This window comes from Taeniopygia guttata, chromosome 5, assembly GCF_048771995.1.
Source record: "Taeniopygia guttata chromosome 5, bTaeGut7.mat, whole genome shotgun sequence".
NCBI lineage: Eukaryota > Metazoa > Chordata > Aves > Passeriformes > Estrildidae > Taeniopygia > Taeniopygia guttata.
The window spans coordinates 15,635,481-15,649,872 of NC_133030.1; the positions used below are offsets into that span (position 1 = coordinate 15,635,481).

A 14,392-nucleotide genomic window follows, 5' to 3' on the forward strand; every position below is an offset into this window, starting at 1 on the left:
CAGTATTCAGTGTGTACTGTCAAATTGGTTGTCATGCATGTCGTTTATAGCATATGGTGTTAATGGATTTCAGAGGCTGAAAAATGCCTTCATAGACTAGAAGGGCATGGACAAAACATAAGGCTGTAAAATTCAGTCACCAAATTTACAGGAGACCAGCTGAACAGGCCTAGTTGCATTTTCCCATCAACTCATCATGGTCAGTCTTTAATACTAAACTTAAAGGAATAAGGGATGCATAGAGGAAATCACACACACATCTCATAAAACAAAATTTATCTTTAATTTGTAAGTGTCAACAGCAGTACAAAAGATGGAGTGATGGTGAATAGATTAAGGGTAGAGAGGACAGTCTTGAGGTAAATGAGCATAAATAGGCAGTCTTATAGACACTCCCCTGAGGGGTCTAAACCCCTATCATGGCATATACTGTATCACCCAAGGATGACATGTTTAACATATCAGGAAAGCACCTTGTGCAAAAAAAAAAAAAAAAAGGAAAAAAAAGAAAAAAAATTTTAAAAATCCCTCCCACCCGAAACATGTAGGTAAGGTGCCAACATACACCAGAACATACTGTATATGGACAGTGTCTTTCAATTTTGTCTTTTCCATCAATAACTGAGGCAGAGGAGGAGAAGACTCTTAAAAGTACCACTGAAAGATTATTTAATATTTAATTTACCTCACGTCAATACTGCACAACAAAATCCAAGAAGTCTGTTTATGCAATGAAGCAGAGCTAAGAATAACTATTCTCTTTTTTAATCTGAGAACAGATTTTTTTTCTTAAATCAATATCCTTAGCAAAGTTTTTTCTTTCTTTTTTTTCTTTTTACTGTATCAAGAGGAGAGTGTGAGATGTGATGGCAACCTTTAAGTTCATTTAAAAACTTTACACTGGACTGTACAAGATTTTTTTTTTTTTTTGATAAACTATTTACATTTTCAGACTTTAAAACATATTCAAAGCAGCAATAGACACTAGTTTTTCCTCTAAACGCCCAAATAATTACCGGCCATGGGCCCAGGTAGGTACCTGCACTGTATGTAGAATTTCTACAAAGAAAACCTGCCCATTAAGTAGCCAGTGGCTGTTAAACAAGCAGCCCTTGCCAGTAAGAGCTGCACCCATGGTGTTGCTATAGGAATCAAAGCATAGTACCTTGACAAGAGAGTCTCAGTTGTCCCAACAGCTCTAAACAAACTTTACAATTTGAAACAGCAGCTAGCATGTCAGTCCAGCATGTCAGTGAATTGTGCTGATTAAATTAACATAGAGTACAATCTCACAATATACATCACAAACAAATTACAATGTCAGGAAATAAGAGTTACAGTAAGATAAGTTATGTAGTAACAGCTTATAAGCTTGTCTTAATGTACTAAAAAAAATTTTACATGGGAAATACAATAATGAATGAACATAAATGCTAAGCATTCTAGTTTGCTACAAGCTGAAGAAAGGTACAAGAAAAAAAACAACATTGCTTTCTGGAAAGCAAAACACAAATGACAAAGGAAGACAAACGGAGAATGCACACTAGCAGGTCTGCAATGTGCAGCATACAAACAGTTAAATATTTGCACATTCCCCATACTCCAAGAGCACCAAGGACCTCACTTGTGGTTTTTAGAAAGCGGAAATTACAAAGCAAGCCATGTCACTAAGTTGCTTTATAGTTTTCATATTGCCATAAGTACCAATTTGATAAGTTTTCCTTCAGCCCAGTTCACCCCACCCTACCCCTTTTTACCCAGCACGTGAAATCTCATGTGAATTGGTGACTTCTTTGTCACCATTTCCAACAATTCTGGTAGTTGAGAAAGGGCGTCGGATTAAAGTGAAATGATTTTGCACATACATTTTTTTCCTTCTGTAGCAGGGCATTGCTACTTATCAAAAATGTAACTTGACCTCAGATAAATCACAGATTTTAATGGGCTGTACAAAAAAAAAAAAATTAGTTTAGAAGAAGTTTCTTTTAAAGGAAAAGGTGTTCTGTAAATGATCAAATGAACTCATATAGTATTATTCTTTTAAAAGAACATGCTTAAGTGCCAACTTGAATCTTAAAAAAGCATGCAAAACACCAAGGGGTCCAAGCCCATTCATTAGCTTCTCATAAAAACATGAAGAACTCTATCATACATCCTGATGGCTGCATCTCCAGTGCAGTTGTTCTTACTGTGGCTCTGGCTCAGCAAAGCTCACCCCACTCCACAGCAGCAATGCACTGGTCCTCTTGACCACCGTGGAAGTACTAACATGCTTCATGTTAGGCAGGTAGGTAGGTGTTTTTCTGGGAGAGGATGGGGTCTAAATTCATAGAATGTTTTGCTGGGAGATGATTTTGAAATGTCATGCTTTTGATGTGGCTGAAAAACAAGATGCAGAAAGCCAGCCCAGAGATTAGATGGCACTGGGAGGTGGTTGTGTTGTGTTTATCCAAAGCAGAGGTTGCCCACAGCTGGCTGCTGTGCACTTTGCCCAGGGCAGTGTATTTATTGGGACTAATGCTGCTGTTGGGTTTGCATTTCCATCCCAGAGCCATCCCTCTGTCTTTTCCCTCCCCCTGCCTCACACTGCACCTGAATATCCTGATTTAGGAGCACTGTGTTGGGATCCTGTGAATGCTCAGCAGGTGGTTTCACAAGCTAAATGGTGATACCCAAATATACAGGCAGACCAGAATCTGGCCAGTTCTCCAGACCTGTTTCTGCACATAAACCCTGGAAAGCAGTATGGTTTCCGTTGGGACCTTTATCTTCCATTTTTATAAAATTAGAAGTGAACTATTCTGGCTGGTACCAGAATGTTTGGGGAGTCTCCTTCTCTTGAATATAAGTATTTAATAATTTTCCAAAAGAAAATATATTTTATCTGTTAATTAAATAAACTGTTCACAGAGAAAATAGTATTACTATATTAGTGCTCCTGAATGGAGTTATTTTTCCAGTCAGTTTCCAAGGGGCCTCAAACACAAAGCTTAAGAAGCAATTCCATGAATCCTCTTTGTGTATTGTGTGAACAATTTCTCTGGTATTATAGCCTAATGTCACAATAACATGATTAAGTGGATGTACAACATAAAGGTTTGATATCACCAAGTCTTGCCTGCGTTGCAGGGGCCATTTCAGTAATTTTAATCTTTCAGGGATATGCTTTTGACTTCCAAATGCCATTCTTGGTAAGTAAAATATCACATTGGTTTTACTCAGATTCAGAAGACTGTGTTTCCCATTAAATGTAGCCAAAATTTGGCATGTTTCATGTATCAACTTTCTAAAAAAGAAGAAAGTATTCCCTGTTTGTGGAATATGCTATTAAAAATCAGAAAGAGCACAAGTGAGGCATCTTGCTGTCCCAGCTACAGGTCCACAATACTGCGCTCACACTGCGGGTGTAAATTCAGCATCTACATGAGGTACAGTGACTTGTCAGCATTTAATATGGACCAACATACACTGATATAGAACAAAAGTAAATACATAACTTATACTTCACTAAGTATCCATGAACAAAAAATAAAATTCTATTTCCTATGTTATATTTACACAATTTAAAAAAAATCTAAAATGAGATGGCAAATTCATCAAAAAACTTTGTTTTGAGCTCCGATTAATAAAGTAAAAAATGTTGGGTTTCATCCTTATGATTGTCCTTCCTTGATTTCTACTGACATTTTAGAGCCAATGTCGGCTAATAAATAGAATAACATGCTCATAGGCACAATTCAGATTCAAATATGTTCCTCCCACTCCCCCAGCTAGTAAATGCAGTTTTTACCAGCTGGTGATTCCTGAACAGCCAGTCATTTTCAAGAATGTGGCTTTAACGTACAGAGCATCAGCATTGAGGCAGGGCTGGAGCTAAAACAAAGTGTTCATACATACATGTATTTTGCATAAATAAATGAAATAACAAGACATAAAAATGACTCAAATCCGGCAACTGTGAGGCAGGCCCACACGAGTCGAAACAGATGACTTTTGTTCATGTAGTTTTCGTACAACAGTTTCACATTAGTCAGAAGTGATAAAAAATACCATTTATATCCAGTGCTTATAACACTTACGAAACAACATCTGTGAGTGTGTGTTTTTTTTGTACTACAAGCAAAATCAAGTTTCAGTCCTAAAGAACAGTCCTTTGTTCTCCACAAGCCTGCAGAATATTATTTTGGCATGGTCATAAAATTAAAAAAAAAAAAAATTAACCAACTAATCTAAATGTTTGCCTTTGTGCAAAGAAATAATTACATAAAATACAATGCTAGCAATACAGCATTCTACCTATGCAACAAAACCAGGAAAAAAAGAGAGCAAGAGAGAAAGAAAGTGACGTGGGGGGAGGGAGAGATACTTCTAACTGGAGAATTATGTAAGACATTAATAAATAGTCTTTTTTTTTTTTTTTTTTTTTTTTTTTAGGAAATAATGATGTCCTCCCCCCAATCTGAGCTGAATGTATTAAAACCAGTTCAAATTTCCAAGCTATTTTAAGAACAAAAAACCACTTTCTATCAGTACCTTAGCCAGCTTAAAGAGGACGCTCACCAGCTAATGACACAGCATATGCCTTTGAAGACTTGGCTAGACCAGTTTATTGCTCATTAGACATGGACTCAGAACACAGTTAAATAAATATTAAAAATATAGCTTTTTTTTTGTTCCAAATTACAAAATGGTCAGAGAAATTTGACCATTGTGTTTCTATGCCATTATCTTTATAAATTGTCCTGTAAATTGAACAATCTTCTTTGTCTTGGGGAGTTTCGTTCTTTCACATAGAAACACGATTCCTACAGTGGCAAAAATGGCTGTTCCTGGCAGGACAGGGATCAGTGGGGCTGTCAGGAAGGTGACTGCTCCTCCACAGAGCATCTTGCCATTGCAGCTCACAGGGGTGTCTGCAGATCAGGATGCACCAGGACAGCCAGACCAACACAGGCTCCTTTTGTTTCATAAACCAGTCTCACCAATTCCTAAGCCAAACCTGTGCAGCTCTGTGAGAAGATGCTCCCAGACTTTCAGAGGAGCTGCTCTAGACCCCTGGTACCTCTCAGCCCGAGCCTGAACTTATCACCAGTGTGCTGAGCACAGCCAATTCCAAATAAAAGCTGAGGGAGTTGAGGAGCTTCAGCACAGTTAATCATCAGGCCTATTGGAACTGTATTTATGTACAGTGATCTATTTGTGAACAGGAGGGGAGTATGAGGGGAAAAAAATAAAGGCAGTTTCTCCTCCATCTTTGAAATCAAACAAATCTAATCTTTGAATTGAGTCTTGCGTATTTCCCAGAATTTTTTCCAGTAATTGCATGGCTTCTAGGAGCAATACAAACAGAAATTTTAATTTCTATAGCACCTTACATCCAAAGATCCCAAAGCGCGTGACAGGTCACATTCCCACATGACTAATATACAATAAATATTTTTGATGGCCCATTTTCCCACCTTTGCAATTAGATATTTTAGTGTCCCTCCCTCCCGCACTTGGAGTCTCACAAATAAATCACTGCATAAATACTTAAGGTAGCACAGTTCCTTCAGGTGGCAATGGGAACATTCTGTACAGAGCCATGATTTGCCACAGGTTCGTCAGGCCCTAAAAATTCACCATGGTGGACTGTAAATTCAGTTCGGATTTTACGACTGCCCTTGCTAAGTGTAGAGGTTTATAACTATAAATACATTTTTAGGGGTATTTGTACTCTATGTACATATAAAAGTACTCACTTTATTTTGCAATACATATAGCAGAGTGTTTCCAAGTGCTCCTTGAACATACAGTGTTAGAGGAACAAGTGAGTTTCTCATTCATAAAGGTCATGTTCATTTTAGTAGCAGGTGCACTTTTATTTTCATATACCTGTGTGATTTAGGGAAGGGGAAAGAAGAGGCTCTTTAAAATATCAATAAGGAATTGTAAGTGTAATGCCACCAACTGTACTTTTAAAAATAAATATTAAGTATTTGGACCCTTGACATTCTGGAATGAATAAATTATTTAAGAGAAAATGTGTTAAGACTGAATGCAAGGGTTAAAAAGCAAAGGGGTAGAGAATGTAATCAGAGGTGGCCTCACACTGCTAAGACAGGCCTGTCCATAGCTGGTGATCGCTCTTTTGTGCTTACTTAAAATTTCACACTAATGGCACATCAAGAGGCAAAAGCAATTGGGCACATGCACTATGGCAACCATGTTCACTAATTAAGAATATCCTGTCTCCAGATTCCTGAGTACTTTACCATATTCTGGAAAAAAATTACGTTTTATATATATTTTTTTTAAGATGCCAAAGGATTGTCTAAGACTTTACAGTGTCTCCTTTAAGACTTTTTGTTTAAATGCTAAGATTCAAAAGTTATGAAAAGTTTGGCACATCAGAAATTCAGCTATACATATGGAAAAAAAATGGAATTCCGAGACTATTTTTGAAAGACAAGCTATGATGCACAGGTGTGCACACTTGCGGACTTGTTCTGTTTCACAATATGAAATCTGCAGATTTTGTTTTCTAAAATAATCCAGAATAAAAACACATTCACAACCTGTAGGCTGGCACAGCATACCTGAGTGAGAATGTATAACCCCCATCTAAACAGTAACTTAAACCTTTAACAGCATCCAAACGGAAAAAGACAAAGGTAAGACTTGTAAGACAGCTATTGATTCATATAAGTTCTCAAGTCCTGATGTCTGATATTTATGTCTTCATCTAAATTAAAAACAAAACAAAACAAAACAAAAACAAAAAAAAACCAAGTTCATGAAAAATTAGGGAAACAATCTGTCTCACACGATAAGAAACATTTAAGACCATTCTGCTGATGTAACTGTAGGAGCCACACATGCATGCAGGCTCTTTAAGAACTTTTGTTCAAAAAAACCCCAAAAAAACCCAAATGAGTCTGAGTACTTTAATTCTGTGAACACTCCTCAGTTGGCACTGACTGCCTCATGGGCTTCATTTTCACTACTATAGTCTGATTTGGGATCATCCTCATAGTCCTCGTACATTTCTATTTCATCCTCTCCGTTTATCATTTCGTTCCCAGGAAGGCTTCCGCTGTCCGTCTTCATACCATAAGTGCTCTGGATGACAGGGATGCTGGGCTCAGGGCTGGCAGAGGTGCTGGAGCAATCTGATGTCATCTGAGGGGACGGCGTGGTGGTGGCCATGGTAATAGCACCAGGGTAGACAACTCCTGTTCCCGTGGTGATTGGAATCTGAGGCTGTTGTCTGGAAGGAAAAACAAGAGGTAAGTGTCATTGCCTGTGTATAGAGGAGTGAAGACTTGCAAGTCCAAAGGAATGAAAAGAAGGTGGTTTCCTAGAAAGGCTCCATGTATTCCTCTGGGCTTAGAGTCCTCTATGGTATTGGTTCATTACCTCCCCCAAAGGACAACTGGGAACTGAAGTGTTTTCAGTCACTACCAGACATCCTTTCATGTATTGTGTGTGTATATTCGAGTCATAATGCAAACTAGCACTTGGACATGGACCACCAAAAGGCTTCAGGCACCATGTGATGCCTGCCTACTATCCTAGACACCATGTATCCAAAATCTAAACCCTCTAAATTTATGGCAAGAGCTTCTGTTAATGAGAGGACCTCAAGATTACCCAAAAAGCAGAAAGAAAAAAGTATCTTATTTACTATGTAAGTGCCAGGTAGACTCCTTGGACATTCTTTTGAGAATTGATTGCTGGCTTTTGATTTTTATTTGTATCCATCATCAGGATGCCATTTGCTTTTTAGGATTTCATGTTTAAGATGGGGGTTTTGAAGCAAAGTACTTAAAAAAAGCCCAGCAAATCTGCCGTGGAAGATGCTGATTTTGTATTGACTAGTTATTGAACATACATGCCTATTTGCATAATCTATTTAAAGAATCATATATTTCAATATATTCCCAAACTTCTTTAGAGCAATATTGACCCAGTAACAGTGAACTATTATAGATCTTAGTAGGAAAAACAGTGTCAGGTATGTTTGAATAGTCTAAGGAATCTCCATCTTGACCACTATGCCATTCTATGCTAAATTCAAAAGGAGGTTTTATAAACCAGTCTCATCAATTCCTAATCATTGGCTAAATCAATACAAAAATAATGTTAAGCTTATTTAAAAAGTCCTAAATGTTGAGTATTTATTGTTCATTGATCAAACCCTAATTTTGATAAATATCACACAAGAGAGTGTCAGGGAAGCTGCAGTCCTTCGGGTTTGGGTAGTGATACATTGAAATCATGAACACCCTGTGTAACACCACTGAAATGCTTTGCAGTCCTGCCACGGCCGGTACTGCCTGACTCTTACAGCCTCTGCACAGCTTGAGAAATTCAAACATCTGTTGTGTAAGTCTCGTACACCTGGCTAGCAGCGAGCAAAAACTCAGTAATTCATTTGACACAGTCATTATACTCCTGTTTGCAAATGATGATTTGCAGATGATTTACAAACAGCTTGGGATTTTTCACTAAATTTTCACTTTTTAAATGGTCTGATAAATGTTCTGTGAAAACAATTTTCAGCCAATGTATTTGCTTGCAAGTGATTTTCTGCAAACATCTTTCAATACTTTATCCATAAAATTGAACACCTACCTCACATGGGAACATTCCTGGCTTAGAATTGCATGTTTTCAGGAGTATAAACTATTACTGCTAGAAACCCACACGTATCTCCTCCACAACGTTTAGACACAGAAAATGCAGAAACATTAATGAATGTTTCTACAAAGCAGAGGAAAAAGAAACCCACACATGGAGGAAAAAGAAACCCACACATGGTCAACAGAATAAGTCTATGTAGCTGTCAGCAGGCCATACCCACTTAATTCTTTCTAATCTGCCTATCTAATAATCTTTTACTGGTATTTCTTAGAATAAATAAATTCACAAAACAAAACATCACCAGTTGTTCATCAAAGAACACCATCCTATCAATGCCAGATGATGCTTTGAGAAAAGTTTTCACAACTCCTGTAACAGAAGTTGTAGAACTGACTCAAAGAAAATTTGAGCAGGACCTGCTGCTGTGATACAGATGACATTAAGTATCAGAACACTGATATCCACCTCTATACCTCCCCTCCCCAAAAAGTTTGTATTTTTTCAGAAGCAAATTGCCTTTTTACAAGCAGCAAGAACAATTTTAAAAGTCTGCTTAACACAATGCTGTGAGATATGTTGATGAAGTGATGGTTATCAATGTTAAGGCCTAAAGGACAGAGAAATCCTGGTATTCTTTCAAACAGTCAGCAGAACTCTTCTGCATATCCACATTTCTGTGGGACTGGGTACACTTGTCCAAGTACCACTCATTTCAAAGTATAAATGGAGAAGGTCATCTGAGCATAAAGAAGCCAAATTCACAGAGGTGCTTTTTACTTGGGAGCACACCAGACAAATGCATGGCAAGCTACTGAATGAATCTAATTGTCGAAGAACTTGATTGGTCTAACAGGAAAGTTAAAGGCTTACTGAATTTGTCATCCATAAATGCAGTCCTTTTTTACATGTTAAACAAAAATCAGACATGCTGTGCATGCCTGCTGCTGGCTGGGTAATAACTTTAAATTACCTATATCTCACTGTGGAACTGTAAACATGTGGTAACTGTACCACCTAATTGGAAAGGGTCTCAAATTGCTACCCATTTGCTAGCAAAAGATTTGCTAGCACTTAAACACAGGAACGTACACACCCCCAGTAACTGGACACCTACCTCTGATTTAATACCTGTTATTATTTAGAACTGATCAGGTTGTCACTGTAAATTCTGCTCTAGTTGCTACATTACAGCCCAGAAAGTCTTATTTTAAAATATCACAAACTATGTGGATGGCATATGTTACTAGAGATGAGTATTATCATTTCCCAAGTAATTAAGTTCTTGTCAGGAGGAAAACACAGCATTTGTTTAAATTCCCAATACTCTCTCTTAAAGGAAGAGTTGGAGTTTCTAACCTACAACTCTGGCCATTATGTTTTCTTATATTTGTAGATTTTAAAGGCATTCATGTTAATGGAGTCTTTTATTACATTAAATTCCACACATTTAATCATTACCTCTAGCTAAAGTTTTACCAATCATAGAACCTTGGAGGGGGGACATAAAAACATACTTTACCTGCAAGCTACAGGTTACATTTCAGTTCAGTTGCACATGGAAGTTTTCTGCCTGTTAAGATTTCCAGAAAGCAACATTAATCTTCTGGTCTGTTCAGATCCATGAGGAATGGTAGAACATCTCTACGTACCCTGGCTTCAGACCACTCCTGTCCCCACCATCTCCTCTTTGATAAAGAAATCCTCATGTGGACAATAATAGAGGTCATTCTCCTCTTCTCTGCTAGCACTGATAACTTGTTTGTCCACTCTGGGGCTTAAGATTTGGCCCAAAATATTTAAGTGAATATAAAAATGGAAGTAACATGAAAATTCTTAGCCAAACTGACCTGCTCACAAATTTGTGGCATTAATATTCTTAGTATTTTCTGGAGAATATTCCTCTTCTGACTTTTTCCAAACCAGCCAAACATTTAAATTGGCAAATGACCATTGTTTTCTGATCCCTTCTCAACCATTTTCTGACAGCTATTCAAATGTCTGAAGCAAAAATTGATTGCATCAAGCAAAACGCTCATATGTTACACACTCCTGAAACTTACATTCCCATAAGGAATGAAATAACAGTAAATCTCACAAAAGCACCCATTGTGTACTTGCTTTAAGTTCAAGCTACAGGCATATAATATTACAGACTTATTCAAAACCATAGCCTAGCAACATTCAGACTACGTGTGTACAGTAGTTATAAACACTATAAAGGCTTTATTCTAAACATCTTACACTGGTAAAGCACAGAAAAAAGTTACTGCTTACATCATTTTGCAGAGAAATGTATATAGCATATACCTCTATTTAGAGTGTATTAGACTGTAAAAATGACTGAGCAATGAATTATCTTTGTAAGACAAGGCAACAAAAGACAGACTCAACTTAAAATATCTGAATTTATGGCTTATATATGATCCATTTTTTAGCTCACATTTATTTATGCATTACAAATAACTACTATTGAGGATAAATTGTAAATCACTTGAAGTCTGTTCGGGATTAACTTATGCTGAAGATATCATTCACAAGTTCCATTAATAATTTTACTATTAAAAATAACTCAATTATTTTAAAGACATAGCTGGCTTCAGATTCAGCTTCCCCTAGATTGAAAGCAGCAATTTTTTAACATACACTGCATTAAACATGAATTATTTCTGTATATTATCTGCCTCATTTGGAGCAAAATTCATTAAAGTAGGGATGCAATAGAAGGCCTATGCACACTCTAAGTTCCAGTCTGTTCTTTAAAATACTTGGCAGTTCCCAGATTTTGTTCTATTAGATATACAACAGTTATCTGTAAACATTAATTTCTGGGCTAATTTATCCCAAGAAATCTTCACTCTTTAGAGGTTTTTCTTCAAAAATTGGAACAGAACATGGCCACTCATTAGCTTATTTCTCTATTTTATTTTAAATCATGGCCAGTTTGTATATTGAAATTCTTTAAACTCCCTTTGTGCATCTTACCAAAGTTTGTCAAAGACTGTGGTCAGTGAAGTGAGCAGCGTGACCCTTTTGCAACAAAAAGTTTGAGCCATGGAGAACTCCCTGTTTGTGGTGGGGGGTTGTACCCACAGCAGAATTATCCTATGCTAGCCAGTGGCTCACCTAAGGGAATCTGACAGGAACTAGCATTTACTGGCTTGCCTAAAATATAAATGTACATTTGGTATAAGAAAAACACAAATGGAATTATGAAAAATACTGGTTTTTCTCTTGTTTTTTATTATTTCCTTTAGCCACCTGCTTTGAATGTGTATCTGACTCTTCACGCATCTCCTACTTATCTTTTTATTCTATGATATTTTGTTGCCATTTTGGTGTGCCCATTCCCGACTTAATTTGTTTGTTCTTTAAAAAAAAAAAAAAAAAAAAAAAAAGCAACAAAAAAACCCGCAGCAGTGCTTCAAGCAGTATGAAACACTTGGCACATTTCATTGGAGTCTATTTTGTACTTTTGTTCTGTATCTTCCACTGAAATATTTACTGTAAACACAGAGCATATTCAATCTGAAAAACCACATTTGTCTCTTATTTCACTCTGAAAAGGAAACAGCATCTCAACTCTCACATCTACAGTTCTGAAAGACGATTTATGTTGTTCCATCAAAACAGTGGAAAAATAATGGGGGTGTGAGGTCAGTTAGGAAAACTGTTCCAGCTGATGCTTTATGTGATATTTATGTTAATCACAGAGAAGAGTAAGTTTAAGAAGCTGATGGGCTCAGTTACTGTGTTTCACTTAGTTATAATCTGATTTGAAAGAAATGTTGCTTTTCATTACTTGGTAAACTATTCTGCTGAGACAAATGATTCCATGTTTTATGTTTCAGTCCAAAAAAGATGTTCTAGTCTGGGTTTTTCACTAATTTTACTTGGTGTCTTCCAATAAGTTTGTTTTAAATTATTCTTGAGGGTAAACGGGAATTAGGGACAACAGTGGGAAGACACAGGGAAGTTTGAAATAATTTTTTTAAGTCCCAGCCTGTGATTCCTCAGGACTGTAATCTATGTTCACATTGAGCAGCAACATGGCTCTCATTTCATCTTTATTGAATGCATCCATTAAACTCCATACTCCCTTTTCTATCACTTGCACAACAAACAGTCATTGGTTTTGGTAAAGTCCAGTGCACCATCATATAACTGCACAGAGGTAGAGGACTTTAAACTTCTTCAACATGAATACAACATGGTGAAGTGGACTTAGCATTAGTAAAAATTGGAAACAATCCTTTCAAAAAATGGTGACGTTCTCATGGTCTTCACAGTCACACCATTGGATGTATGAGAAAGATTAGGTTGCACCAGTGTAGTTTTGAATAGCTTTCAGTGCCTATATATTTTAATAGAAATATCACCCTTTAGGTAGGCACTTTAAGAAGTTTCTTAAATCCATCCTCCATATTCACTCCCATTTAGCCATCACATTTAATGTGTAAAATGCTTAATGCTGTTTTGAATTAGCAAACAATTCTCAAATTGTTCAGACTTCTGTTTTGGCATTTCTTGTCTAGATGTGATTTGGTCTGTCAATCTGCTTTGGAAGACGTAAGCTAGAATTTCATTCCCTCAATCTGAATATAATTTGTGATGTGAAGTATAAATTCAGATTTCTATTTAGAGTCCTATGTGCAATTTTGATGGAAGACTATTAGTAAACAATTTCCCTTAGACTGAAGAATAAAAAAACAATGTCATAACTATAGGCTGGAAGGCTATCTCAAGATATCAAAACCACTTCTATTTACTGATTGAAGAAAGAGCCCACATTGTTGCAGGCTGTACCACAAAATAATTGACTGCAACAGGAGTTCTGGATCCCAAGCCAAAAATGAGGGCACATAATCGACGTCAAGGTCAATTATCTGGTAGTGAAGTACCCAACAAAAGGAGACTATTGTGATTAGAGAAATAAGCAGAACATTGTGAATTTGGAAAGGCTGGCACTGGAGACAGATTTTAGACTCTTTGTAAATCACCAGAAACATTGTGTTGGAGCACTGAGCATCACAGATTAATTCATAAAAAAAAAGAAACAAGAGCGAGAAATCAGTTATGGTGCAGTTGTTTCACTGGACTTTTGTTATCTTTAGCCTGTAGATCTTTCATAATGCTACTTTCTCTGCTGAACACCAGAGGAAATACCACTAAAAACACACACAATGTTCTTAAAACCATGCTAGGATCATTTAGGGCCATACATTTTGAGTTATAAATCTACCCAGTCTATTTATACACTACTTAAAAGATTATTTCTAAAACATTTTTTTTAAATGTATACACTTCTCTATATAAAAAAATTCCTAGTAGCTTCATACCTTGATATCATTCATTTGTGTGTGTTCCTCATACAACTGCTATTACTCCTTTCCCTTTCTCCCCTCTCCTGACTCCTTATTCTACACCGGAATAATCCTTTGTGTTTCTCTCTTTGTTCTTTTCTTAATTTAGGAAATGATGCTGGAGTCATTACTAACCCAGAATGGATTAGCTTACTAAAAACTCACAAAAGACATGATTCAAACCTTTCAGGGTAATGGAAACAACTTCTTTTGAGTTTAAAGAATTCCACAATCAGTCTCATAATCAGCATTCAGTGGCAAGCTGATAGCTCCATATTCCATCTTATGTTTTTAATAAGGTCTTACCGGTTCAAACCCTTTCCTGCTAAATGACATTAGTCAGTGACTTAAACAGATAAAGTCAATTTGGTTTCAAACAGCGTGCTCCATCTTGGAAAACAATTACA

General features: G+C 36.8%; 1 protein-coding gene across 32 annotated transcripts in view; it reads right to left on the bottom strand.

Moving 5' to 3' along the window:
- Window positions 1–261: 261 nt before the first annotated feature.
- Window positions 262–14,392, bottom strand: part of SOX6 (SRY-box transcription factor 6) — a 374,330-nt gene continuing 360,199 nt past the window's right edge. For 31 of the 32 annotated variants that reach the window (XM_072929673.1, XM_072929674.1, XM_072929672.1 and 28 more), the window contains one exon: window positions 262–7,249. In XM_072929673.1, the coding sequence (XP_072785774.1) occupies window positions 6,946–7,249 (304 nt within the window). In that variant the 3' untranslated portion in view covers window positions 262–6,945. Of the gene's footprint in view, window positions 7,250–10,144; window positions 10,196–14,392 lie in introns of all 32 variants that reach the window. The other variant, XM_072929685.1, reaches the window with a different exon arrangement.